The 27,925-nt window shown below is 46.0% G+C and overlaps 2 protein-coding genes across 2 annotated transcripts; both read right to left on the bottom strand.

The window, feature by feature from the left end:
• Positions 1-1,531: 1,531 nt before the first annotated feature.
• c11h10orf71 (chromosome 11 C10orf71 homolog) lies at positions 1,532-17,670 on the bottom strand. Its single transcript, XM_084709046.1, is given in 3 exon segments — positions 1,532-6,897; positions 6,900-14,035; positions 17,316-17,670. Coding segments are annotated over 2 exon segments (11,436 nt in total). The 5' UTR covers positions 13,837-14,035; positions 17,316-17,670; the 3' UTR covers positions 1,532-2,398.
• Positions 17,671-22,643: 4,973 nt separating this feature from the next.
• drgx (dorsal root ganglia homeobox) lies at positions 22,644-27,387 on the bottom strand. The gene is made up of 6 exons (XM_084710266.1): positions 27,330-27,387; positions 26,503-26,603; positions 25,846-25,947; positions 23,988-24,163; positions 23,653-23,765; positions 22,644-23,237 (listed from the first exon to the last, which is right to left on the bottom strand). Exons 1-6 carry the CDS (start codon positions 27,385-27,387, stop codon positions 22,846-22,848), a joined length of 942 nt encoding a protein of 313 aa, XP_084566392.1. The 3' UTR covers positions 22,644-22,845.
• Positions 27,388-27,925: the final 538 nt, after the last annotated feature.

The raw sequence follows: 27,925 nt of genomic DNA on the forward strand, positions 1-27,925 counted from the left end.
TACCGAGCTATCTTTTCCCCTCTCACTCTGCTGTAAAATGTAGGAAATGTCATTTCCTGTGTTCCTGTGAGTTTCTGGAAGCAGTCCAGGTAGAAGCAATGATGAACATTTTCTCTTTGTGTGTGTGTGCATTTGTATACAGCAACATAATATTTCTCCCTCCCTCCCTCCCTCCCTCCCTCCCTCCCTCCCTCCCTCCCTCCCTCCCTCCCTCCCTCCCTCCCTCCCTCCCTCCCTCCCTCCCTCCCTCCCTCCCTCCCTCCCTCCCTCCCTCCCTCCCTCCCTCCCTCCCTCCCTCCCTCCATCACACACTTACTCTCTCTAGCTCTCTCTCTTTTTCTCTCTCACTTACTCTCTCTATGCGTGTGTGTGTGTGTTTAGTGTGTACTGTCTTTGTATAGTGTGCTTGTTATGAACCAAAGAGAGGGATGTAATAGAGTGTCGGTACAGTATATCTCTGTGTGTGAGTGTGCTGTATTTATGTGTATGGGACCTCTCCCTCTCTGTCTGGTGCCTGGTGGCCAGAGTGGCATGGGCTGGTCTCTAGCTGTGGTTGTCAGCCTGCCCCAGTAAAACGCTGAGACAGGAATTCTGCTGGCGCGCACAGTTCTGCCAAAAAAACTGTATTACACTTTTAAGCCTTCAGACTACACTTAGAACTCTCCTCAAAGTGAGTTCAGCTAAAGAACAGACATGTAGATACTGTAGATCAATAATTATTGCAAGACTGGACGGAGATTGCAATTCTTCTGCATAAAATCAGAATGCTTCTGTTGGAACATTGAGGACACGGGAATTCTGATAAATCATTTGGTAGTCGTGGCAACCGGTGTTGCTCCTGTACAGTGTCTGTTACTCTGGAATGTTTTGATCCTAGCGAGGGACCTGAGGACGTGAATGCATTAACTTTCAGTGCCCTGCCCAGATTCAAACACAGCTTCCCCATGAGGAATAAACATGTTTTCTCTTTTGCCACTATTATTACTATCACTGTCTTACACATGAAATGTTTACATTCCAGATCTATAATGGTTCTCTTTTGCTCCCATTTGTTCTGACAAAAGTCCGGCTGCTCTTCTGCTCTGGGCCAATGGTTTAAACAGATCCGTCAGTGGTCAAAAGATGGCGCCAGACCTCAACCACCGCTTGAAAGAAGATTAAGATAAAGATGCTTCACAGTTCTGTCACTGATTTCCATTACCTGACAACAAAACATGATGTTTTCTAAACATATAATATACCACCACAGTCCTTAACTTAGTACTGAGATGGTCCTGAAAGAAAGTCTGGAATGGGGACTGTTGTGTCCTAACGGGGTCCTAATCCTATGGTGCGCTTTGAGATACCTACACATGTGCCAGTGGAGAACGTAGTAGAAGATCTGAAGGAGTTTGACAACTTGAAGACTATTTCAGTTATTATATCGAAGCCCATGGTAGCTGTGAAAAAACAAAATGCCATCTTTGTTGAGTATTTTTGTATCTATCAAATTAAAGTATCTAAACAAAGCAACAGAAAGATGACAAAAATATAAATGTTTACTTTTTAATTGTTTCCTTAAAAGGTGCCTCTGGAGGCCACATTCACAACCCTGATGGAGGACTACATGGCAGAACGTGTGTGTGCTACAAGTCCAGACCACTCTGTTTTACTTCACAGCAATTCTGAAACATTCTCAAACATTACAAATAATGCAGACTATTTATTATTATGTACAGTCCACATTATTATGAAACTTGTCAAAGAGCAACATTCAGGTCAAGTTATTTCACTTAAAAACACAGGGTCTCTTTTCCATTTGCATCAAGCTTGTGTTGCTTTCTCAGTTACTACATTGCATGCACATATTAAAAACCTCAACATTGTATTAACTACATTAAAATCCCAAAAATCTCTATATATTATATGTTGCAATTGAAATAAATACCAGTCCTAAGCAGCAAAGACTTCTTCTTAGTCTGTCAGATACTATAGTAATACTTCAGAAGTACTCAAATATGCTCTCTCCATTTTAGGTGACAGTGAGCTAATCAAATAGACGAGCAGATCATCTTCAACACATTCAAAAATGGAATGGTAAACTTTTCTGTGACACAGTTATACATAAGTAGCTTCTATTTTTTATCACTACAAAACGTCAGCAGCAGAAATCGTCAGGGGCAGCAATTTAACAAGCCTTACCAGAGTCCCAAAAGAAGACAATTTTCAACACAAACACATTGTATCTAAAACACTTTTTTCTTCTTAAGTAGGTCACATATACAACCATATCTCTGTTTCTTATTAATGCACTATACATCTAGTCTGTTTCTTTAGACATTCATATTTCTTTGTCAATCTGTGTTGCTACATATACACTGTTAAGCTATTAGACAATACAAGCTGTCAATCACAGTCATCACCAATCAGAAGAATCCATGGCAAAGTCCTCCAGCTCGCTCATAGTGATGATGTCACGACCTGGAGGTCCAGAGGGAGCGGGGTCTTCATTCTCATCGTACATTATCCCCTCCCCCTGCTGGCTACACATGTCACTTCCCTTGTGTGTATCGTACGGCGTGGGTGCATACGATGTTTGCACGTCGTAGCCCGTATCCATATAGGGAGCCTGACCTGGGCTGTACACCTGTCTGTGTGAGCTCTCCTGGCTCACACAACCCAGGCTGCTTCTGCTTCTCACCCTACCATGGTTCTCCTGTCCCCAGCCACGACTCTGTCTCCCCGAATCAGGCTCCTGGAGGTCCTGGGAGAAGCTCCCTGGAGCCGACATCCCTGAGCTGGATCGCTGAGGGGGCAAGGAGGATACAGGCTGGGGCTGGTATCCCTGGTGGTAGGCCTGGTGGTGGGGATAGTGGCGGACGTAGGAGGGGGATATGGCATAGGGGTTTGAGATCTGAGACTGGGAGTAAGAAGTCGGGGACATTGGAGACATTGTTTTGGGGTATGGGACCCGGGATTGGGTGTATGGAGTTGGGGACATTGTTTTGGGGTATGGGACCCGGGATTGGGTGTATGGAGTTGGGGACATTGTTTTGGGGTATGGGACCCGAGATTGAGAGTATGGAGCTGGAGACATGGTTTTGGGGTAGGGTGGCTGAGCTTGGGCATATGGAGTTGGGGACACGGCTTGGGTATGTGGGAGGTGGGGTTGAGTGTACAGGACCTGGGGTTGAGGCTGAGCCTGGGGCCCAGTCTGTCCTGACTTCCGTACATTCAGCTGGACATACTTCCCTGTCTCCGGGTCGAAGAAGGTCTTCGTCTTGACGGGGACAGGCATGTCCACCACAAAATACTGACCAGAGCCAGGGTCCTGGAGCACCTTCCTCTGGGTGAGGGGGTAACTAGGCTCTACGTGGTACTGGGTCAACGGCTGTGTGGGGGAGGACGGGACACTGGACACTGACCTGGGGGCAAGGGGGACGGAGATGGGAGAGGAGTGGTGTGGGGAGGCGAGGGCGAGGGAGATTGGGGCGGTGGCGTGGGGGGAGGCAAGAGGGAGGGAGTTGGGGGAGCAGTGGTGTGGGGAGGCAAGGGCGAGGGAGACTGGGGCGGTGGCGTGGGGGGATGCGTGGAAGGAACGGTGGGATGGGCGAAGCTCAGCAGTGGAGGAGACACTAGCGACAAGAGTGGGGGTGTGGGGGAGGGAGATGGGGGAGGAGAAGTGGGGGGAGGAGAGTGCGGAGCGGCCGGAGGAGCGTAGGTCTGAGGGGGACGATGGAACACTGGACACTTCCCTCAGAGGATTGTCCTCCGGGGTGGCCCTGTCAAGCGAAGTGTCTGACGACTCCTTCTTGATCCTACGTGTCGTCAGGCGCTTGGCTCTCCGCAAGGCCTTCTCTGTCTTGGGGGGCACGGTGGGGGGCTTCCCCAGGGGCCTCACTGCATCGCTGTTGAAGCTGCAGGCGGAGTCCGGCCTCTCGTAGCCCCCCCTGCTGCCCCAGTCCGAGTCGTACGCTCCCCGAAAGTCACCCAGGTCCCCAGCACTGGTGGCAAAGCTATCCACATCCTCTGACATGGTGCTGAGGACGGAGCGGGAGTCTTCCTCGTCCAATGCAAGGCTGCGGCGGGATCGGGCTCGGTATTCCCTGTGTTCTGATAGGCTACTGGGGTTGTCGTGGGTGTGAGCGAGGGAGCTCGGGACAGGTGACTGCTGGACCACTGGGGACCGGTGTGCGGGTGCATTGGTGTCGGAGCTCTCCCTCCTCTTCTCCTGCCCCTCCTCCGCCCTCTCACCTCCCCCCCTCCAGCCATCCAGCGGTGAAGCCACTCTGGAGTCTTCCTCTAAGCTCTTGTAGAAGCGGGGCCTGATGGTCTTGGTGAGAATAGACCCCCTGAAGGTGTTGTCCTTCACCTTGAACATGGTGGGCTTGGGCCCTAGGGCCGGGGACGAGGTGTTGGAGCGCGGGGCTGACAGGGCAGGGGAGGCAGCAGGGTGGGGTCTTTCGTAGGACTCCCCATCCTCTGCTTGCTCCAGCTCCAGAAGGTCCCCTTTCCGTGGAGAATGCAGAGGGGAATGCATGGGTCTCTCCCTGGGTCTTCTCTCTGCCTCTGAGGCACTGATCGAGTAGTACTGTAGAGAATCCATCTTGTCTGCATCTTGTCTGGCTTCCTGGGCTGCTCTTCTCTCCTCATCTCTCTCTTTGGCTCTCTTCTCCAGCTTATTCCTCTCCTCTTTTGCTCTTTTCTCTTCCTCTCTCCTCTCATTGTCTATCTGCATTTCTTTATTTTTCTCCTCTTCTGCCCTCCTCTTCTCTTCTCTCTGTTTTGCTCTCCTATGTTCCTCCCTCAACCTCACTTCCTCCTTTGTCCTTGCCTCATTTATCCTCCTTTCTTCCTCTTCTTTTGCTCTCCTCTCCTCCTCCTTCCTCTTCTTCTCCTTTGCCCTCTTCTCCTCTTCCCGTCTCTGTTTTGCTTGTATCTCCTCTTCCCGCTTCCTCTCCTCCTCTTCTTTAGCTCTTCTCTCCTCTCTTTGTTGTGCTCTTTTGGCCTCCTCCCTTCTCCTCTCCTCCTTTCTCCTTTCATCTTGCCTTATACTCTCCTCCTCCTTTCTCCTGTTTTCCTCTTCTTCTTTTGCTCTCCTCTTCTCCTCCACCTTCCTCTCCGCTTCCCTCTTCCTCTCCTCCTCTCTCCTTTCCTCCCTTCTCTTCTCTTCTTTGCGTCTCTCCTCTTCTTTTTCTCTTCTTTCTTCCTCCCTCCTTTGCTCCTGCTCCTGCTCCATCTTTATCTCTTTCTCTTTTCTTCTCTCTCTCCTCTCCTCATCCCTTTTCCTGTCTTCCTCTATCTGTTTTCCCTTTCTCTCCTTCTCCCTTATCTCTTCTTCTCTTTTTCTCTCCTCCTCCTCCCTTTTTTGAACTATCCTCTCCTTTTCTTTCCTCTCCTCCTCTATCTGTTTAACTCTCCTCTCCTCTTTCATCTTCTCTTCTTTCCTTCTCTTCTCTTCCTCTATTTGTCTTGCTTTTCTTTCCACCTCCCTCTTTCTCTCCTCTTCTTTCCTCCTCTCTTCCTCCCTCCTTCTCTCCTCTTCTCTTCTCTCTTCTTCTTTCCTCCTTTCTTCCTCCCTCTTTCTCTCCTCCTCCCTTCTCCTCAATTCCTCTTTCTTTCTCTCTTCCTCCCTCCTTCTCTCCTCTTCTCTTCTCTCTTCTTCTTTCCTCCTTTCTTCCTCCCTCTTTCTCTCCTCCTCCCTTCTCCTCAATTCCTCTTTCTTTCTCTCTTCCTCCCTCATTCTCTCCTCTTCTCTTCTCTCTTCTTCTTTCCTCCTCTCTTCTTCCCTCTTTCTCTCCTCTTCCCTTCTCCTAAATTCTTCTTTCTTTTTCTCTTCCTCCCTCCTTCTCTGCTCTTCCTCTTTAGCTCTCTTCTCCTCGTCTCTCTTTTTTGCAATCCTCTCCTCTTCTTTCCTCCTCTCCTCTATCTTTCTCCTCTCCTCCCTCTCTCTCTTCCTCTCCTCCTCTCGCCTTTCTTCTTCTCTTCTCCTCTCCTCCTCCTTTTCCCTCTCTTCCTCCCTTTTCCTTTCCTCTCCTCTTTTTCTCTCCTCTTTAGCTTGCTCCTCTCTCTTTTTTGCTATCCTTTCCTCTTCTTTCCTCCTCTCCTCCTCCCTCTTCCTCTTCTCCTCCTCTTTCCTCCTCTCCTCTTCTCTCTTTCTCTGCTCTTCCTTTTTCTTCTCCTCCTCTTTAGCTCTCTTCTCCTCCTCTCTCTTTTTTGCTATCCTTTCCTCTTCTTTCCTGCTCTCCTCCTCCCTCTTCCTCTTCTCCTCCTCCTCTTTCCTCCTCTCTTCTCTCTTTCTCTGCTCTTCCTTTTTCTTCTCCTCCTCTTTAGCTCTCTTCTCCTCCTCTCTCTTTTTTGCTATCCTTTCCTCTTCTTTCCTGCTCTCCTCCTCCCTCTTCCTCTTCTCCTCCTCCTCTTTCCTCCTCTCTTCTCTCTTTCTCTGCTCTTCCTTTTTCTTCTCCTCCTCTTTAGCTCTCTTCTCCTCCTCTCTCTTTTTTGCTATCCTTTCCTCTTCTTTCCTGCTCTCCTCCTCCCTCTTCCTCTTCTCCTCCTCCTCTTTCCTCCTCTCCTCTTCTCTCTTTCTCTGCTCTTCCTTTTTCTTCTCCTCCTCTTTAGCTCTCTTCTCCTCCTCTCTCTTTTTTGCTATCCTTTCCTCTTCTTTCCTGCTCTCCTCCTCCCTCTTCCTCTTCTCCTCCTCCTCTTTCCTCCTTTCCACCTCTCTCTTTCTCTCCTCTCTCTTTCTCTCCTCCTCCCTCTTCCTCTCTTCGTCTCTCTTCTTCTCCTCCTCTCTCCTCTCTGTTCTCCTCCTCTCCTCCTCCTTTCTCTTCTCTTCCTCCCTTCTCTTTTCCTCTTCTCTCTTTCTCTGCTCCACCTTTTTCTTCTCTTCCTCCTCTTTGGCTTTCATCTCCTCCTCTCTCATTTTTGTGATCCTCTCCTCTTCTTTCCTCCTTTCCTCCTCTCTCTCTTTCTCTCCTCCTCCCTCTTCCTCTTCTCCTCTCTCCTTCTCTCTTCTTCCCTCTTCTTCTCCTCCTCCTTTATCATCTCCTCTTCCCTTCTCTTCTCCTCCTCTCTCTTGTTTGCTATTGTCTCCTCTTCTTTCCTCTTTTCCTCTTCCCTTCTCCTCTCTTCTTCTATTTGTCTTGCTTTCCTCTCTGACTCCCTGTTTTTCTCCTCTTCTCTCCTCCTTTCCCCCTCTCTCCTTCTTTCCTCCTTTATCTTGTCCTCCTCTATCTGTTTCACTCTCTTCTCTTCTTCCCTTCTCCTTTCCTCCTCCTCCTTCCTCCTCTCCTCAGTCTCTTTGGCTTTAATCTCTTCCTCTAATTTCCTCTTTTCCTCCTTTCTCCTTTCCTCCTCTTTCATCCTCTCTTCTTTTGCTCTTATTTCCTCCTCTCTTTTCCTCTCCTCTTCCTTCTTCCTCTTTTCCTCCTCTCTCTGTTTTCCTTTTCTTTCCTCATCTTTCCTTAGCTCTGCTTCCCTCCTCTCTTCATCTTTCTTCTTTGTCTGTCTCTCCTCCCCCTCCTCACTCCTCAATGTGGCCTCAGCGTTGTGTTTGAGATGTTGGGTAGGTGCTTTCTCCATGCCAGTGACTCCCTTTCCTTCTTTGGCCTTGTTAGATGGGACCATCTTCTTCAGCTCAAACATCCCTGTCTTCTTCTGATCCTGCTCCATAGCTGAGAAAACTGCAGAAGCATTGCTGTCTTTGTTTCCCACAGTAACCTTTGGTTCTGCTCCCGACATCTCTTTCACTGCCTGCTCCTGTGGAGCCTCTGTAGTGAAGACAGGCCGTCTGCTGGGGCGAGTCTGGATTCTGGGGAAGTAATCATCCTTTCGCCCTGGACTGTCCAGTTTAGGCCTGTCTTCCTCCTCTGAGGAGATTACCTTTAATCTAGCGTAGTCAGCAATTGCCGATATCTCAAAAATGGGTTTAGCCTTGACGTCTTGTTTAGCACTTGCATTTTCTCTTGCTGACGAATCAGAGACATTCCTAGTCTGAGGGTCAGGTTCCCTGCGTTGACTGTCCTGGTCAACCGGTTCTCCCCTTGCTCCCTTAGCACCGCTCCTCAGTTGGGCTTCTTTCTTGCTCTCACTTTGTAGTTTCAAATTCTCCATATCTATCTCATTGGTTAAGTTCAGTTCCACTGTTCTATCTTTGTTCAAAACAAAGGCTTCATTTGGAAGATTGTCTGTCTGCCAGGAAAGGTCTGGGTTTGCTTTGGTGTCCTGGTTTGTCTCATCTTTCATGAATCCATTCTTGTGTAGCTCTTTCTCAGTTACCTTTGTTGAAGTGAGAACAGATCTTGTACTTTTATCATCTGCTACTGCTTTATCTCTTTTTCCGTTTTCAAACTTTATTTCAACCTGCTGAAGCTCTTCGGCTATAGCTTCACCAACCTGTTGAACACTTGTCAATGAAATAACTTCCCCTGGTGGTGAAATCATGCCTGCAATGACAACGCCATCTCTGTGTACATTGGCATCTTCTTGAAGCACTATAGGGTCTCTGGAGTGTCCACCGTCTTCAATGCTCTTCTTCACAAGGCTCTTATTCAGGTTTCCATTAGCATAGTCTTTGGCTTTCTGGGCTATTATGCCCTGTTTGAAGAGAAGGGGTTGAGTTTCAGTCAGTGGTTTATTTTTAGCTGTGTCTCTAACAGCAGGGGGGTCATGGGGTACAATTTCTCTCTTAGACTGACATCCTTTGGACAGAGAATTCTCCTCTGACTTATTCCCTTTCTCTTTTATCACACATGCCTTCTTATTTTTTTCAAGTTCTTGCTCTGAAATGACAGGATCTTCCACTATAGAGTCTCTTGGATTGCTTGTTTCTAGCAGCATACATTGTTCAGCTGGTTGGGATTCATTATGTAAAGCTATTTCACCTGGACAGAAAGCTGAGGAGGAGGGAGTCTTCTGTTCCATATTACCATTATCTTTATTGGAGAACTCGTCTGGGTTGGGCTGAGTTTTATTGGTAGTAATTGCCTCAAACTTGTTGTTAACTTTATCTTTCACTGGAGTGCCTTCGTGAATGATACTTTTGTCCACTTGCCCCAAAGGTTCTTTCTCTCTCACAGTCACCATAATACCCATAATCTGAAGACTGTCATCTTCTGCATCATTTTTGCTGGCACCTATGACAGGTGTTGACGGAGTGTTTTGCTCTTGCGAAAGGCTTTCCATCTTTTCTTTTTCTAAATGTTTCAATTCCTCATTGAAGTTGTCTGGGACAAGGTTAGTTTCTGTTTTTGTTTTTAGTTCCTTTTTCACAAAGGGACTATCATGGGTTTCACTGACTGGAGGTGAAAAAGATTTGTCTGCCTCAGTCTTTTTTCCAGTGGAGGCCTCATGTTGTTTCAGCTGCGTATCGTTGACCACTGTTGACTCTTTCTTCACAGCCTCTTGAGTCTGGGGCTTCTGCCGTATGTTGGCACTTAAAGACAGGTGTTTGGTAGGGTTTCTGGTTAAAAACCCATCTCGTATAGCATAGCCTTTTTCTTTGATTGCTGATATCTCCTTTTCTGCATGGGCCTTAAGTTTAGAGGTCAGGATCTCCTGTTTGGTCTGGCCTCTTTCTTTGTAAGACAAGGCTCTAAATGACATAGAAGGAGTTGGAACTTTAATCAGTGTTCCACTCTGCTCAGCCTGCTTGCTGGGTTTCCTGTCAAGGAGCTGAGACTTGACAGGAGTGAAGTAATCTTTATGTGCTGGAGTCTCACTACAATCTTGTTGATCTGCTTTAGTCTTGGATGCATTGGGGTTATTTGTGATTGATTTAATAGATTCAGCTGTTTTACTCTCCACTGTTGCTGATTCATTTGCACTGAACAGTTTGAATTCTTTTGAGGACTCACTGTAAATATACTGGTTCTCTCTGACTTCCTCGTAGTTTGAACTCTGACCTGTCTTCCCTTGTTCCTCCACCTCAGCAGTTTCATTTACAATGACAGAATATATTTCATCCTTGTCTTTTCCTGATGCTGCCTTATCCTCTTCCTTTGCCGGCTTTTTACCCTCATCGGTTGAGGTGGCATCAGACTGGATGTTTCTGTTCGCTGTGAGAGTGCTACTGAAACCATACTTCTCTCTTACTTTTGCATATTCATCAGCTCTGTCCACAGGTAGACAATCACATTTGCCGACTGTAGCACTCCCTTTCTGCAAATTCTTTCTGACTGACAGATCTTTGATCACATCACTTTGATCAGATTTGTCTTGCATTTGAGTCTTTTCTGTTTCCTCCATGGCTGCTTCAGCTTGCTCTATTTGTTCCAGCTCCTCTTTAGATTGCTCGGCCATCAACTGTTCTGATTTTGTTCTTTCTGCTTTAGCTAGCTCTGCTTTAGCTAGCTCTGCCTTGGCCAGTTCTGCTTTAGCTTGTTCTGCTTTAGCTAGCTCTTCTTTAGCTTGTTCTGCTTTAGCTAGCTCTACTTTATCTTGTTCTGCATTAGCTTGTTCTGCTTTAGCTTGTTCTGCTTTAGCTAGCTCTGTTTTAGCTAGCTCTGCTTTAGTTAGCTCTGATTTAGCCTGTTCTGCTTTAGCCTGTTCTGCCCTATCGAGGTCTTCCTTGGCTTGATCGGGATGGATGAATGATGAATTATTTTGAGGGTTCAGGTTACCAAACTGTTTCATCTCATACCCTTGATATTTGGGCCCAGCGTTGTCCTCCGTCCACAGCTGTGCTTTTTTCTGAAGAAATTCCTGCTTAGCATTGGCCTCAGAATAGGCCATCTTCTGACTGTAATCTCGACTGAGCTTATCCTTCTGCATCTGATAACTATCTTTCACCAGTGAGCCCTTATGGAACTGTTGTTGATCCTGACTTCCATACATATCAGTTATCCTCCCAGGTATTTGTTTCCCATAAACAGCAGTGTCTCTGAGTGGGGTATCAGTGATTGGAGCATAGTGATTGGCCAGTGTTTGATCTGAAACAGGAAACATGTCTTTCTTTGGGGATTTATTGTTCACTTTTGAGAATTCTCCTTTTGGATATGATATTCCTGTATCCAAAGGCTCCTTCTGTTCATTCCTCCCCTGTTCTTTCTTCAAATACCACTCGCTCTTTGCTTCATATTGCTGTCTTGCAGAGATAAGGTTTTGTTTCTGTGCACCAGCAGTTCTTTGAGTCGACTGTGAGAAACTATCTCTCTCTATAAGAGTAGCTATATCTCCTTTCCAAGGGGGCAGCAGTGGCTTAACTCTGTCATTAAATCCTAATTGATCTGCGTCATGGTTGTTAGTGTTGTTAACAAAAACCTGATCTCTACAACTGTCCTGTGAGGAGGCATCGCTGTAACTGAACATGTTCTCTCTCTCTAGCTCATATCCGTCTGTTCCGCTGGACCTCTGGCCTGCCACTGTATAGGGACTGGGCTCCAACCTCTGTGTGGAAACTTGCTTCTCTCTTGCTTGGTCAGGGTTGATAGAATTTGTTTTCTGAGTGTCCCTGAAGGGCGAGGGTGGGTCTAGAGTAGTGTTAAGGTTTAGGTTGAGAAGAGGAGATCTCATCATAGGCTGTGTGTTGTGCACACCTAGTTTATTGGGGCTGGTTTGCTTGGACATGACCAGGCTATCTGTCCTAGTTGCCTCAGGCCCTGGCCTGGCAGTGTTTAATGGTGTTAGACCTCCCAGACATGCCTGTCCATTAGACAGGTGCTCTTTTCCTGCGTAGCCATCCTGTGTAATGGTATTGTACTCATGATACCCTGGATTTATAGCTGACCTAACAGTCAGATAGTCCTCTGGTCTGGAGGTACATTGTTGGCCAGTATAAGCTGCGTTAGGGGATGAGGGCTGCCCAGCAAATGCTATTGGAGGAAGCAGTGCAGGGCTGTGATGTGGGTGATAATGTGGCTGTGTTGGTGAGATGGTAGGCATCTGTCCTGGATTACTGTGGTGTTGGTATGACTGTGGGTGTTGCGAGCATGCTGAATAATCTATCATGGCAGGATCCTCCTGTACAATCACCTGAGGGATTTGTAGGTCTGGGGTACAGGGTATGTCTATGATTGTGTCTCTTGGCTCAAAACTGTCCAAGGTGGACGGCTGCTTGCTCCTGTCAGTCACCTCCAGGCCTTTGAACTTGGTGGGGCTGTAAGTGCTCTTCACTCTCTTTCTGTTGTCCTTTAGGTTGAAGAGGAGGCTGGAGGCCCTGGACTTGTAGTTGGACATCCTGGTGTCTGGAGTGGCGCCCCGACTTTCGCCCCGGGCTGGGGGATACTCGACTGCAAGGGGGGGTGACAGGGTGGGCGGGAAGACTTCGGAGGTCTCGGTATCCTGACGTGTGTGGATGATGGGCGTCAGCAGCTGGCTGATGTTGAAAGGTGTGGTGCTGCTGCTGCTGCTAGTTTCCATGGCAATGCTCTGCTCTGCGGTCACCATGGTGACCTTCTGACGGAGCTCGGTGACGGAGTGGACGCCCTCATGGCTGCTACGCCGGGACCAGTCGTTAGTGGGCGAGACTGTGGAGGGGCGATGTGAGGAGAGGTGTTTGGATCCTACACTCCGACTGCGTTTCCACGGTGGGTATTGAGTCAGCTCAGAGTCTGAGAGCTTCTCCAGGGCAAGGGACTTGTGGAGCACCGTGGAGGTTGAGGTTGAGCGGTGGGGAGGCGGGGGGGCTACAGATTCCAGGTGTTTCCTCTGGGGGCGAACGCCCCTCTGCTCATAGAACATGGCATGGCTCTGCATTTGGTGGCCAATAGTTAGCTCCTTGTACATGGGCGTCTCGTACCATCTGGGGAACTCCATGGGTGACATGAACCCGGAGACCTGGTCCCCATGCTGGAAGGGGAAACGGGCCTGGTTCCTCCACACCCTGAAGGGGCTGAGCTCACTGTGCATGAAGAAGTTAGATGTGGAGTCGAGCTGGGAGAACATGCTGCTGTGTTTGCTGTGGGCAGACCTCATGCAGGAGGAGCCTGAAGTGTCCATTTGGGCCACAGCACCAGCCACCTCTGAGGAGTAGAGGCTGGTCTCCCTGGGGGGAAATGGGAGGGTAGCAGTGTTGGGGATTGGACCTCCAGAGAAAGGGCCAAAAGGGCCAGGGGTGGGAAAGGGACCAGACAAGGAAGAGGAAGGGAATGGGCCTGTGTTAAAGTCGTTGTGGTATGCTGTTGAGAACTCTGACAGCTCTCGTTGGATACTCATCAGGGCTGATTTGTCCCAGCTGGGCTCACTGTTGTTCCAGTCCCTGAGTTTTCCCTCTGGTAACCCACCAGCATCTCTGTCTCTGTAACCCTCTGAGCTAAAGGCTTTGATAAGAGATGAGACCCTGGAGCGACTTCGACGCTGCTGTGCGCTAAGGTCTATGGCTCCATTGCTAAGTAAGGACAGGCGTTCCTCTGTCAGAATATTCTCCTGCTGAGATACGTTTGTGGAGGTGCGCTGGAATGTGGAAGACAACCCCCCTTCCCCATAGCCCCCCCACTGCTGCAGGTCCCTCTGCAGTGTCTCAGCCCCCCCTCCCTGGACCCAGGACCCCTCCTGGCCATACTGCTCAAGGCTGAGACTGAAGCTCTCCTGGGCAGCTCTCTTCAGCATCTCTCTGTCCCTCTCCTCCCTGTCCTGCCTCTCCTCCTCCCTGCTCCACTCCTGGCCTGGCCTTTCCTGGCTGAATGCCTGCATTCTCTCCCTCTGAGTGGAGGGTGAGGAGGAGCAGAGGTCTGAGTCATTGTAAACTGCCTCCTCACCGATGCAGAGGCTCCTGAAGGCGCGGTCAGTCAGACTGCTGACCTCGCGGTCCGTCTCGTCCAGGAAGGAGCTTCCGCTGGATGTGTCACTGTAGCCACCATCGCTGTGTTTCCGGTGGCTACTGCCACGGCGACCAGAGTGACGCTTCTCCACCGTAGTCATGATGAAGGCTTGCTCACTCACACATGCCAAAAACCATGTCTTGAATTCTTTTTCTCTCTTTTACACACACACACACGGTCAGGGGTGTCCGAGTGTCCTGTGTTTGGGGCCCAAAAGGGCCCAGGTAGGCTGGGTGGGGGGTTGTAGGGTATTCCGCTAAGACAATGTGCATCTGAGCAGTTGTCTGTGTGAATGCCGCCTGTCAACACAAAGAGAGAAAGACAGGGGTGCTGGATTAGAAGCAGAAATGCAGCCTATTTTCTAAGACTAGTTATTAGGCAGAATATTCTGTAGGGTATATATATTCATTCCTTTTTGGAAACAGTAGCACTTCAAAGTAAAAATGCTTTTTTGTCTACTCTGTAGGAAACGCCATAAAGAGCAAACTTTCACAAATCTAAAATGCTCCAAGAGTACAGCAGTGACTGGTAGTTGTTAATGATTTGATTGATAGGTCAGCCTTTTAAAGAGACTACTTTTCCCTGAATGAAGCAGTGATGTTCTGTATGCAGAGCTGAAAACAGCACTGTAAATCCTCCCAGTCAATCGCTCTGACCTTCACAGCCATGTGGTGACCCGAGCCACCCAGTTGCTAGGCACAGCAGAGAGAGAGAGAGAGGGAGAGAGAGAGAGAGAGAGAGAGAGAGAGAGAGAGAGAGAGAGAGAGAGAGAGAGGGAGGGAGGGAGGGAGGGAGGGAGGGAGGGAGGGAGGGAGGGAGGGAGGGAGGGAGGGAGGGAGGGAGGGAGGGAGGGAGGGAGGGAGGGAGAGAGAGAGAGAGAGAGAGAGAGAGAGAGAGAGAGAGAGAGAGAGAGAGAGAGAGAGAGAGAGAGAGAGAGAGAGAGAGAGAGAGAGAGAGAGAGAGAGACAGACCCTGAGGCTCACGTGAGTTATTTTAGGAAAGGAGGACGACGTTTCCCTTACAAACCCTGATGATCTGGCCCCTCCAGCCAAACCCCTCCCCGTCACCACCAGTTCTGTAGTGACCAATACTCCCTGCTGTCAAGTGCGTGCCTAAAATGGAGTCCCACAGTATCCCATAGACCATCAGCAGGTGGTCATCATTAGTAAGCACTGAGCTACAGCTTACATTTGACATCATGTCCTCGCTTTAGCAGTGTTTATAATTAATGGTGGACAGAATATATTGTGTGCTGATATGCTACTACTTTTAGGTGAGGGTAAACCATGGCAAAGCAAACACTTGTTAGGGCACTGAGAGGACAGCCTGGGTGAACCCAGTGGAAAGGAGTTGGGTAAAACTGTGTGTGTATGTCAGTATGTACACAGTATGTCAACAGAAGTCAACTGGAGAGGAAGGATAGTGCATTAAAGATGGAATATGCATGTGTGTATGTGTGTACGTGTGTGGGTGTGTGTGTGTATGTGTGTGTGTGGTTAATTTTACTACAGCTGCCAGGCAGTCTTTACCCAGCCCGGAATATCTGGTGGCCCATTAATACCTCATGACATGGGGAACAGTACCTACATACGCAAAACACACGCACGTACACATGCATACTCCATCCTTCATGCTCTATCTTTCCTCTACAGTTGACTTATACGTATCATCAACACAGGTGTGATAACTGTTTGTGTGGTCAGTACAGGCAGAGTCACATCCATTGAAGAGCCGCAACAATGTGGGACTGATGCCAGGAAAAATGAGTTTATTGGACTTTCCACTGGTAACAATCAAGGAATTGCTTGATAACCCTGGAGGAGAGGTCTATATGCCAGTGTGCATAATGAGAAAGACTGACAGACACTTGGGTTAAAACCCTGGTTGCAGATGTCTTACACAGACACTCAGGGCCTCATTTACTAACAGAATTGCACCCATGGTAGGCATAAAATAGCGGGTAAAGACAAAAAACTGCATTTACAAAGGCGTTTTTTTTTTTTTGTAAAGTAAAAAAAGTCTGAGTAAAAACGCAGATTACCACTGCTGGGAGGGTATAAGGGAAAGTGGATGTATGCCGCAAAGAGATGGGAGGAGAGGTGTATTTCTTCCTTGAAACATGTTAATGTTACCTGTAACTTTGTGAACCAATATTTCTATCTCCGTTTCGCTGAACCTTCTTTTTCTTTTCCTTGAATCACCTCTGGTGGCAGTAACATGTAGGCGATTTCTCCCGTCTTTTAACGGTGCGCTAATTAACATTAAAGGGCCGAGGAAGGCACTGATTGCCCGACGAGGATCTGGTTTGATAAATACCACGCAAAATGCGGAAATACACCGTGCGCTATTTGCAGTTGGGCAAAGGCGCAGATTAAGCTGCGGTCGCAATGTTAGTAAATGAGGCCCTCAGGGTGGCCTGGATAGAATTCTGTCTTAATCCCAGGGAGTTTGTTTTAGTTTGAGTCTTTATATGTCTACGGCACACTAATGGTATTTACTTAATGGGATTGGTATTGCACAGTGGTAGAGTATTTGACAGATTAAGAAGTTGTAGATTTGAATCCCCTGTACAGTTGAATAAAAGTGTCTGCTGAATACAATCTTCTTACTAGGATTAAAGACACTCACATGAACATTTAGCATCAAACTAAATAAAGGATGAAGGTTCATGTGTGTAGTGTAATACTGTATGAGTCATTTTTACAGCATGTATTTGATCAATTACACTATGTAAGAGTACAGTATGTAGACATTGACAACACTTGTGTTGGTACTAGGGAATGAGTGGGATTACCGTGGATGTATATCTGTCTCCTTGTAAATATAGACATGTCGCTTGATGTCAGCTCTCCAATCTCCAATCCATCATTAGCTACACGTGACGACAGAGATTACAGCGATGCCTTTTAGCCTTATCGTTTTAGCAATGTCTTTTTCTTCTTGTGCCAATAATCTGATATCTCTTGCCCTCATTCTGTCTCTCCACACTCTCTCTTGCTCTCTACCTGACATGTTCTCTTTCTGTCTCTCCCTATCTCTCCTCTCCCTGTCTCTCTTTTCTCTCCCCCCCTCCTCTCTCTACCTCTTCTTTCTCTCACTTTTTTACACACACAAAATCTTCTCTCTCATTTGGTCAGGGAGATTTCTGTTCATCATTGCATGTGGCAGGTTTATTTTTACCCAATGAGGGGCCTCTGAAAGCTACAACTTGACACCAGGGAGGCCTCAGTGATGAGCTATGTGTTATGTAGAAGCCATGCTGCTGTTCAACAGGGATGGCACCATCACAGGATAGAAAATGCAAAAAAGTGGTGTTGCTAAGTTGTGCTTATGAATGCCAGTGACAGTCAGCTATCTGGAATGTGCAACAGGCAAGTGCAACTATCTTGCTTGTCTGTGATAAATGTGTCAGTGTGTCCATGTTCACACAGAAGTATGTTGCGCAGCTGTAGTTTTTCATTTAACACAATGCACTTTTGAGGGTACACTGTCCACATGGGCTTGCTAAACACTCTACACATTGCAATAGAGCACAGGACACACAACACAAGATCTTTAGAGGAGAGAACATATCAGTACCTTCCATTCCTGGAATCCATATTTGTGTTGTTCAGTAAATCCTCCAAGATCTCTTCCAGTACAGAGGGGCCTCGGCTTTGCAGCCTCTAATCACTGAAGACAGAGTTCTTTGTCCCTCTGACAGAATTCCTCCCTCACAGGCCTCACACAAGCAGCTCTGTCTGTCTTGCTCTCTGTGTGTCTCTGTTTTTCTCTTCCGGTGTCTGTCTCTCTCTCTCTGTCTCTCTCTTCGTTTCTCTCTTATAGGGGATCAGCATCAGACACATCCATATAGTAGGTCCACCTCCAGGCCTCTGAGCTCGCAGTCAGGCAGCCTCAGCTCCCTGCACAACCCCAGGTCAGAGACCAGACAAAAACGAAGGTGTCGTCCAAGAGAGAGTGACCAGCGACCGTGCTGGGGATTGGGGGCTGAGAGACGCGCAAATGTGAGCGAGAGGCAGCCGTCAGAGCGGTGTCGTGTGTCAAACAGATGAAACAAACAGACCCCTCCACTATTTTTAAATCTGGAACGGCTATCTGCTAACAACTAGTGACCGACAGTAACTATCAGCACTTTGAAACCAGTTGCATGAGACCCCCTGCATGAGATTTGGAGGGGGAAGCTATTTCCTATAGACCTATTGTTGTGGTGTGTGTGTGTGTGTTTGTGTAGGGCTTGGGGGTGGGGGGTTTGGGGCGCATGTGCCCCTCAGGGAGACATAAATAGCCTACTGCCTCACACAGTACATGACCCTCCTCTTCACATGGCAGCATAGAGACAAGCACTTCTACCGAGTGTCAACAAATGGTCTCTCGTTCCCAACAGATTAGATAAACAAGATTTAGAGTTTGCGTCATTTTAGATCATTCTGGATTATCAAGGAATTTTTGTTGCTGGATGAGCAGTTTTGCTCTACCAAAGCATTGCTCTATGACCTCTGAACTCTGAACCATCCAGGGTGTACAGGGAGATGTAGAGGTGGTGTAGAGGAGGTGTGGCGGGAAGTGTAGAAGTGATATAAGGGTAGTTTAGGGGTGGTGTTGATAAAGTGTAGAGGGATGTGTTGACATGGTTTAGAAGAGGTGTACAGGTGGTGTAGAGGTGGTGTGCAAGTGGTGTATAGCAAATGTAGAGGGAGGTGTGTTAGACACCTCTGAGCTCAACCCAGTCAGAGCTGAGGGGAGATTGTGAACCCCTTTCAGACCTGTGGGGAAGTCGCTCAGTCAAAGTTGTTCTGCAAGTCATTCAGTGTGCAATCTGACTGTAGCCTCTGAAGAAGGTGAAGGGGAGTTTTCTGAGCCCTCCCCCTTTCACCCATGTTAAGCTCCTACCTTTCGTCACCGTCTTCTTTCCCCTCCTCCTTGCTTCCCTTGCCCTCTGCCCCCCTTTTCCACCCCTGTCTCCCCCTTCCCCCACCCCACCCCCCTCCCCTTCAGCTCACTGCTATAATAGGAGATGGCTACAGTGGATCGTTTCCCAGGAGTCTTGGCGGGTGCAGGGCTGGCTTGTTCAAATGATGGACATACACACATGGGCTGGGCTCTAATTGGGTCTCTCTCTCTCTGTAACACACACACATATTATGCTCAGTAATGAACACTCACACATGGACTGAGTTCTGTCAACCTGTGAAACATGAGGCCTCCCCAACCGGCCTGTCATTTCTGTACTGCCCAGTTACTGGGCCTAGGAAACTCTTGAGATACACACACATATTTACACACATACACATGACAGACACTAATACACATACACATATACTCACACACATACATATACACTCACACACACATTTACACATACAGACTCAAACACAGCTACAAATATGCACACACACACACACACAGACAAATACGCATCACATATACATACAACCCTCTAACTGCCCCCACCCTGACCACCCTTCCTCCCCTTTCACCTGCCTCCTGTCTCCCCCAACTTACCACCCTACCATACCACAGACCTATCAATTGTGCAAAATACATATTCCATCTTAAAATTGTATGAAAATCTTATTTAAACAATTTCTGTATATTTTTCTAAATGGAGAAATGAGGAAAATGCATCATGTTGACTGAATCAAGGGGCAATACTTTTTTCTGAGCCTGGCAGTGATGTATTCTTCCACTCTGCTCACTAGGACCCTCTAGTGGACAGGATCAACACTGAGTCGCTTCCCTCTATGGAACTCTTTCTTGAACTAATCTGGCCATGTGGGTGTGTACGTGTATGTGTGTGTGTGTTTGTGAAGCAGTCCATCCATTCAAAACTCCTAGCATTGATCAGAATGTGTGTAGATGGTCTCTGTTCATGCTGAGTAAGGCAGAGCCAGTCTGTGGGTTTAGGGCCAGACAGCAGATTGCTGCATGACAATATGCTGGTCTCTTACCAGAACCATCAGAGAACCTAATTGATTCAAATTGATTGGACTATTGATCGTTTCAGATGCAGGAATTAAAATGAGCAGTGATGATGCCTATGGATGTTCCGACTTCTTTCTGGCTCCAGGCCTAAGTGTCATACCTACAGACATACATATGTGTCTATCCTATATGTGTGTGTTTATGCGTTTATGCAACTTGTGTGTGTGTGTGTGTGTTTGTGTGTGTGTTTGTGTGCGTGTGTGTGTGCGTGTGTGTGAATGTGTGTGTGTGTGTATCAGGTCTTCCTACAGTACTTCCTGGTTCTGGTTCAGGTCATGTCCTTCCACAGGCTTCTATACAACTTCATTACTGCAACAAAAGAAGTCCATTAACTTTTCCTGGGAGAACTGAGTTGAGCACTGCTTCTCCATATTCACCAACACTGTTTGTCTGTGTCTCTGGCGCCTCTCCAGCTCATTTAATACAACAATGCAGCTCCAAACTGCCTCAGGACTTTTTTTAGGTGACAGAAAATTATCAATGATGCCACATGCCCCGCTGAATGTCTCCAACAACTTGACTTGTTTATGAAATATTAAAGCTGTAAATGATGGGCCGCTGTCATGCAAAATGCATAATGATGATCGGAGTCATTACAACCACTGCATCTTTTGTTTTTACTAATGATTAAATTCCTAAACTACTGTATTCAATTTGGAGGAATTGAATGTGCTGTCAACCGCCTTTGTGTGATTTGAGTGAATGTCAATGTCAGCCATATTGGTGCATTGTTCCGTTTTTGGGACATGGAGTATATTTGGTATAAGTATACACAGTGTTATCACTATCTGCCATGTCACTGGGTGTTTAGCTACTTTTCTTATGAGCTCTTCATACACTTGCTGTAAATATGACCCTTTACAAATTAGGTTTAAATGAGCAGAAACACTTTATGAAACTCAATGCAAACATTCAAAAGACAACTTGAGTTTTAAAAGTCGAGATCCCACAGGACGGCTAAAGGGTATTAGAAGTAGAAGAGCAGAACCATTTTTAAAATAGATCATCAAGAAGGAATCAAGAAGTTTCTGACGCAATTAAAAGTATTTTTATTAATGGAGTATTTACAACATGAACAAAGCATCTTTATTGACGCATAGAGAGGGGGGAGAGAGAGGGGGGGGAGGGTAAAAGGAGAAAAGGAGAGAGCAAGAGAATGAGAGAAAAACATGAAAAAGGGGTGGAGGATGGGGGTTCTCGGCATCATAAGGCAGGACTTCTGACTTTCTCTCTCTCCTCTGTGTCACCAGGGTGTCGCCTCATCTATAATTGAGGCAGTACTTCATGGTAATACATAATTTCTGATCAATTATTCATGCTAATGTGTGTATAGTTTACTTAATTGTGTTATTGACTATCAAAAGTAATTTCCTGAAAATCCTCAGGGGAGCAAATTGAATCAGACTAACTCTGGGGCTGTGTGCTCTGCTCTGGCTGTTAAGTATTCTGCAGATGGGCCTGAAGTCAAAGGCTTAGCTAGGCAAGACTACAGAGAAGGAGATATTCTGAGACAAATGAATTAATAAATTCATAAATATTTAACCTCTAATGAACAGTGAAGCTGCCTCCAGGTGTGAATGAACATGTATTATTTTGTAAATTCAAACATTTTTAAACAGTGACCTGGCAATCCTTTTGAATGGAGAGTGAGACACAGAGTGTAAGAAGGAGAGAGCAAGGACAAGAGGGAATAAGAGAGATAAAGAGAGAGATTGAGAGATTGAGAGATTGAGTGATTGAGAGATTGAGAGATTGAGAGATTGAGAGATTGAGAGATTGAGAGATTGAGACAGGAGCGTTCCTAAAAAGTAAATAAATGATAAGCTCAACGATTGCTCTCCTCTCCTCTCTTCTCCCGGCAGGCTCTGAGGGAAGCTGATTAATAATGTAGAGCAGCAGATGGCTGGAGATCCAGGCAACAGCAGAGGTACATGAGTGACTACATCTTTAATTGTTTTAAAGAACGTGTCACAACAGGACTTGAATGTTCAGTGTCCGTTCACACCAGACGCGCTAACAGACTGATGCTGATATTGTGCGGCACCGCTGCTCTGTCACAGCCTCAGCCCCAGCCTCAGCCTCAGCCTCAGCCTCAGCTCACTATGACTAACACACACACACACACACACACACACTGGCTCATGTATCAGTAACACAGTACACACTTGTATACTGATGTTCAGAACTGGAGGGTTAACTTGACTAATAACAAAGTGCATCGTCATTGTCAAATAAAAGATTAAATCAAATTTCATTGTAAAGAATTATTGAGATGGTCTTAATATTGAGTCTCCATCTTTTAAAAGAAAAACTTGAAATGTTACACTTCCAACGTTATATTTTACAGTTAAGCATGCCTTATTAAACAGATGAACATGACTTGTAAAGTTCTATAACACAACATCAAATCTCTGAGCATCAGTTCACAAGGAAACAGCAGGAAAATATTTCAAATTCACATCATCAGTCAGGTTGAAAGTCTTTGCTTCACATATATGACACAAGTCTTTATCCATGACAAAGTCCATGAGTTAGAGTCCAATAGCAACAATACAGTGCTGGGACAATACAATACGTCAGCTAATAGAGGGGTCTATAACCCCAAAACATTCAATATTTCTCATAGCAACCATAAATTACAATCAAATTAATAACAATTAAAGAAATATCTTAGAAAAGTTTGATCCAAACACTGGGATGTCTGGTTGGATGCCTCTCCTTTCTGCTTCCACAGGAGTACACAACAGTACTGTCAGAGTATTGTGGGAGTACTGTGGAAGCACTGTCAAAGCACAGTAGGAGTATTGAAGCAGTATTGTGGGAGTATAGTATGAGCACAGCAGGAGCATTGTGGGAGTAGCGGTATTGAGGGAGTATTGCGGAATACAGAATAAGTATTTTTGGGAGTGCTGTCGGAGTGCGGTATGAGTATTGTGGGAGTGATATAGCTGCATTGTGGGAGTATTGTCAAAAAGTATAAATATTTTTGTAGTACTGTCGGAGTCCAGTAGAAGTGTTGTGGGAGTCCATCTGTGCTTCAAGAAAGCAGGTGGGAAAGAGTAGTCATTACAATCTCAGTATTTCCGTTCCTGTCCAATACACCCTTAGTGTCTGTCTGTCTACACGTTCACTTCTTCTCCAGGGGCTCCTTGGGACAGTGAGGGTGTTTCTCCGGGCTGCTGCCCAGTGTCGGGGCCTTGGTAGCAGGGCTTGGACTCGAGCTTCCCCCTCCTCCGCCTCCTCTCCCTGGTGCTCCAGAAGTAACCCCCATGCCAGAGCCCACCGTGGGCCTGCCGACCCCAGCCCCCACCACCCCGACCCCGGTCAGGGCTCCAACTCCAGCCCCAGGTCCGGGTGCGGCCCCCAGCAGATTAGCAGACTGCAGAACAGCCTCAGAGTGCTCCCGGGCCTTCATACGTAGGGCGGCCACGCTAGCAGTGCGGTTGCCCTGACAACCGTACGGAGGTAAGAAGGAGAGACCCATGGGGTCAGGAACGCAGCAGGAGCACAGGCCTCCACCTGAAAGACACAACCAAATCACTGAATGAGCAACATATCCTCATTCATATCGTCTTCAACACCATTGTCTTTAATCACTCAAAATAAATCATACATTTGTGTCATTGACAGTTTGCTCCTCGTGGTTGACATAACTTTTCTTATCATCCTCATAAACATTTTACAATGTATTCATTTATCAGACACTTATATACGAAGTGTCCTAAAAATTGCTCATATAGAAAGTACAGCAGAAAATTACATCAGAAATGTATAGTTCTAACAGAGTTTCAGTGGTCTAAATCAAATAACAGTCTATCATTGCCAGGCACAGTGCAAACAAAACAGACAAACAAAACATGCACAGTGCAACAATAATAGGATCTCAACTACAGTGCAGCAATGATGATCATGATGATCATACTGGTCCTCTTACCTTTAAGGGTGGCGACTTGAGACAGTGCTTGTGCGTAGGTAGCAGAGTTGAGGAGAGTCCCTGGCAAACAGGATGGAAAGAACGGACCACCAGGACCTACCGGACGGTTCATACTGAAAGAGTGAAAGGGAGGGAAGAGAGAGAGGGAAGAGAGAAAAAGAGAGAAAGAGAGAGAGAGAATTATGAAAATATGCTTTTGTGTGTTTTGCATCTGTTGGCTGAAAACTTTCCACACGATTTAATAAAAAGTAAAAAGTATATATAAAAAAGGTGTAAAGAATACAGTTAAATCTATATTAGTACTATCTATGTTGAGCTCTGACCCCTGACCCCACCTCTGCTGCATTTCCATTGGCTCCTTGTGCTTTCTGTTGTGGTCCACTGGAGACTGGGAATTCAGACTGCGGGACGGAGGAGTGCCTCCCTCGTTCATCTGCTCTTTTCCTCCCTCAGGGTCTCCACTCCCTCGCTCTGTCTTTCTCCACTTAGCTCTGCGGTTCTGGAACCACACCTGGAGAGGAGAGAAGAGGAGGACCAGAAAGTAACCAAAGACGAGGAGGAGGAATAGGAGGAAACGGAGCAAAGGAGGCCAACATGAGAAAGAAAACCCGAAGTTTCCTGTAAAACTTTATATCATGCTGTAGACCAGGATATAACATATTGGAACTTGATATTCGACAAAATAAAAGTATTGTTAGAAAAGAAAGATGGCCCTGTGCGTGAAACAGACTGAAAAAATCTGTTTCAATGACTTTCCACTGTGACTTCTCCCGAACTTTACCAAACACACAGCTGAACACATAAGGCCAAGTTCTAGTATCTTAATTGAATGAAGGTCGTTGCCTATAACAACATTTAATTGAGCAATTTTTCATTATCATATTTTAATGACTTCCCACTGACAGTTGCGCTGCCTGAGAGAGAGAGAGCTGTGATGAAGTCGTTTATTTCCCTATTTAGTGATTGTTTGACAACATCAGATTCGATTAAGACTGCGCTCGCGCACGCATTAATCACGACGTGTGAATGGAGGTTGGAATCAGGACGTCTGCAAGCGCGCCTGGGCGGTGCGCGCTGGATGTTGGGTGGGGGGTACACGCAGCGAGCAGCCGTCCTATTGTGCGCGAGGTACAATGATGTCAACAGCCAAACAAAATGCTGGCATTCATTCGGCATAAAGAAAGGACAACAGTTTAATGGCAGGACAACAATATAGAGAAGGGACTTATCTCACCCTTGCACCTTCTAGCTAGAAGTCACGCCCCGCCTTTCTGAATGGTCTATAATTGCTCCATTAATCTCAATTTGCTGCGTGCTCTTAATGCAGGGAGGCCCATTGACACACAAAAAAAGAGAAGGGGGGGCAACAACTCCACAACAGAAAAGAACATTTATTTTCTAATAATTATGTAAGTTTAATATCCCTGCATACAGCGACCGATTCATGTTCAGATTTAATAATAGGAATGTTGTAATCGGATTAGATGGGAATAATTTGTTTACAATCCCTAATTTACAGCGCTGGATTCCATTATCACGCCCCGCCAAGCGATAGTAAGATGACCCAGGGGAACAAAAGGCAAACTATTATATTTCCCACAATTAGATCTGCTCTCACAACAAAACCCAAAAGCAAATGTAGAATGTGAAATTGCATACAGGACACATAGAATTTAATTACATCTAGCCCAAGTTTATAACCGGGTGTATGCAGGGCAGGAGAGGAATATAAATTGCTAAATTTAAGGTGTGTGTGTGTGAGAAAGAGAGAGAGAGAGAGAGAGAGAGAGAGAGAGAGAGAGAGAGAGAGAGAGAGAGAGAGAGAGAGAGAGAGAGAGAGAGAGAGAGAGAGAGAGAGAGAGAGACTTTGTGTGATTTAAACATTCTCTGCCTTCTCTAAAAGCATACTCTACTATACCCTCTTTGACCGGCGGAAATGGATCCGCACGGATGATATTTTTTTTTCTACCTTTGAGACGCGGACAAATTAGTGAAGAACATTATCGCTGGTTAATTATGAATGACCGATTAATCAAGCTAATCTAATATTCACCATTATGTTGATGTTATTAAAGTGCATCGCTAGAATGACAGAGTGGCTTAATTTACCCTGGTCAAACGTGCTCAGAAGGCTTTATGATGCCTCAGATGGATTGATAGGTGGAAGAACTGCAGTCTCGCGCGGGTTCTCACCTGCACACGCGCCTCTGTCAGGTTGATCTTCATGGCTAGCTCCTCGCGCGTGAACACGTCCGGATAGTGGGTCTGGGCAAAGACAGCCTCCAAAGCTTCCAACTGAAACAAGAATATTATTATCCTACCTATTCCTATCGAAAACTAAATACTTTGTCATATAGGCTAGCCAAAGTGTAAAGGTGCTCTTTATAATGGAATTGGTTAACGTCAGGGGTTGACACATAGACTAGGCCTATATTTGAAATATGAACCTTTTTGTTAGTCCTATCCGTAAGGAATGCATAGCCCTATCCCCTGTCAAATCTCAGAATTAACAATATATTTTTTAAGAAGGCATATGTCTTTCTCATGTAAAAGTTGCCTGTATATTAACTATTATCGATAAAATGACAGGGTTTGCGATTTTCAGAGAATTGGCTCATTCTCGGCCGAAGAGTTAACCAATGATTACTAATGGCCTAACTCGGTAACCAACCAAATACGAGTTAATGACAAGGTGTAGTCTACAAGCAATTCATTTACAATTGGAGACATTACAAACATATTTACAGATAAAATCATTTTCTCCATATAGTTTTACACTGACGCACTAGGAAAGATTTTTTGACTTTTGTTTGCTTGTAACACAGATAAATAAGACAAGTTAAATTTCACCTGTTGTAAAGTGAATGTTGTTCTATTTCTGCGTTGCTTTCTCCGTAGAAAGCCGTCGTCGAAATCCCCGGCAGAGTGATTGGCAAACCCGCTGGAATTCACTGAGAATTAAATTGAAAAAACTTAACACAATCTAATATAGGCCTACATGAAAGTTGCTAAAATTGTATAGTTTACAGCCTACATTGAGAACGCATTGCTTTAAAATGCACGATAACAGTACTTATTGTAGGCCTACAAAAATAATAGGCTAATAATACAATTAAAATTGAATCAGTTTACCCAAGGAGTTTATGCCTATTTTTAAATAGGTAGGCTATAAGTAAATTATTTGTGGACCTTTGAGAGCAGGTGTAATCCGTTATATTTCAATAAAGCAAGACACATCAATGTTGCAGGTCTGAGAAGAACCGTGACCGTCTAAAAGGCATGACACCGAACATCTGTGCCCGCAGACGGGACAACACCCGGCCGCCACTGGCCCGAGGGCTTAACCGCTTTAAGTCCCCATGAACCATGCGGATACCATGTTGTAAACAAACTGTCCAAGTTTTTTGTCCATAATAAAGTAGATATCTTGCCAATGTCTGAAAAAGGTAAATCCCTAATTCTCAAAGGTTTTTTGTTAAAAAATTTCAGACAAACACATTTGACTTCTTAAAATTATTATTGTTTAAACTAGGCTATAGGCTATAAAACATCGCAATACGACTTATCATTTTCAACTATGCTCAGATAACTTTTCGTTTCATGGCAGCACACGCTTTTATATTTTGCTACAAAAATAATCGTAACATCAACACATTGGCAAGTCATAGCCTACTTACACGTGTTAGTGCGACAGCACTCCCCATCCAATTGAGGGGGACAGTGGAAGTAAAACATGCTGGTAGTCTTGATGACACGAATCTAAAATTAATACAAAACAAGTTTACTTCAGCAGCATGAATAGCATACTTTAAAAATACAACTATAAATAAGTAATATATACAGTTTTCAAATGCTAAAATGCCACCTAAATAATGTCTTAACTTATACCAACATTTAAATAAGAAAAGGTCATTCTTGTAACGAACCAAATTTAGGAAACGCTAGATCCAGTGTAGATTTAGTTAATTCGGCGATATCAGTGAAATGTAGCTTGTAAAAAACAAGGGGTATCCGCTCTTCTGCGTGTTCAGTTTGAGTTGTCTGCTCGAATAGATGATGCTGCGATGAGGAGGGAGGACAACCTGCTACAGTATGGCACAACCGGCATTTGCGATCTCTCTCTCTCTCTCTCTCTCTCTCTCTCTCTCTCTCTCTCTCTCTCTCTCTCTCTCTCTCTCTCTCTCTCTCTCTCTCTCTCTCTCTCTCTCTCTCCCCTCTCTCGCTCTCTGTCTCTCTCTCTCTCTTGGGGAGTGTCCAGATGTCTCTATAACTG

This window comes from Hypomesus nipponensis, chromosome 11, assembly GCF_054491055.1.
Source record: "Hypomesus nipponensis isolate SF chromosome 11, ASM5449105v1, whole genome shotgun sequence".
Taxonomy (NCBI): Eukaryota; Metazoa; Chordata; class Actinopteri; order Osmeriformes; family Osmeridae; genus Hypomesus; species Hypomesus nipponensis.

What these genes read in the sequence shown, in the direction of transcription:
- drgx (XM_084710266.1), bottom strand. Translation starts at nt 27,387, where the DNA reads ATGTTTTACTTCCACTGTCCCCCTCAATTGGATGGGGAGTGCTGTCGC. An exon ending in TGACAGAGGCGCGTGTGCAG is followed by an intron (nt 24,164 to 25,845) that starts GTGAGAACCCGC and finishes TCTCCTCTCCAG; the next exon opens with GTGTGGTTCCAGAACCGCAG. An exon ending in TCAAGTCGCCACCCTTAAAG is followed by an intron (nt 23,238 to 23,652) that starts GTAAGAGGACCA and finishes TGTGTCTTTCAG; the next exon opens with GTGGAGGCCTGTGCTCCTGC.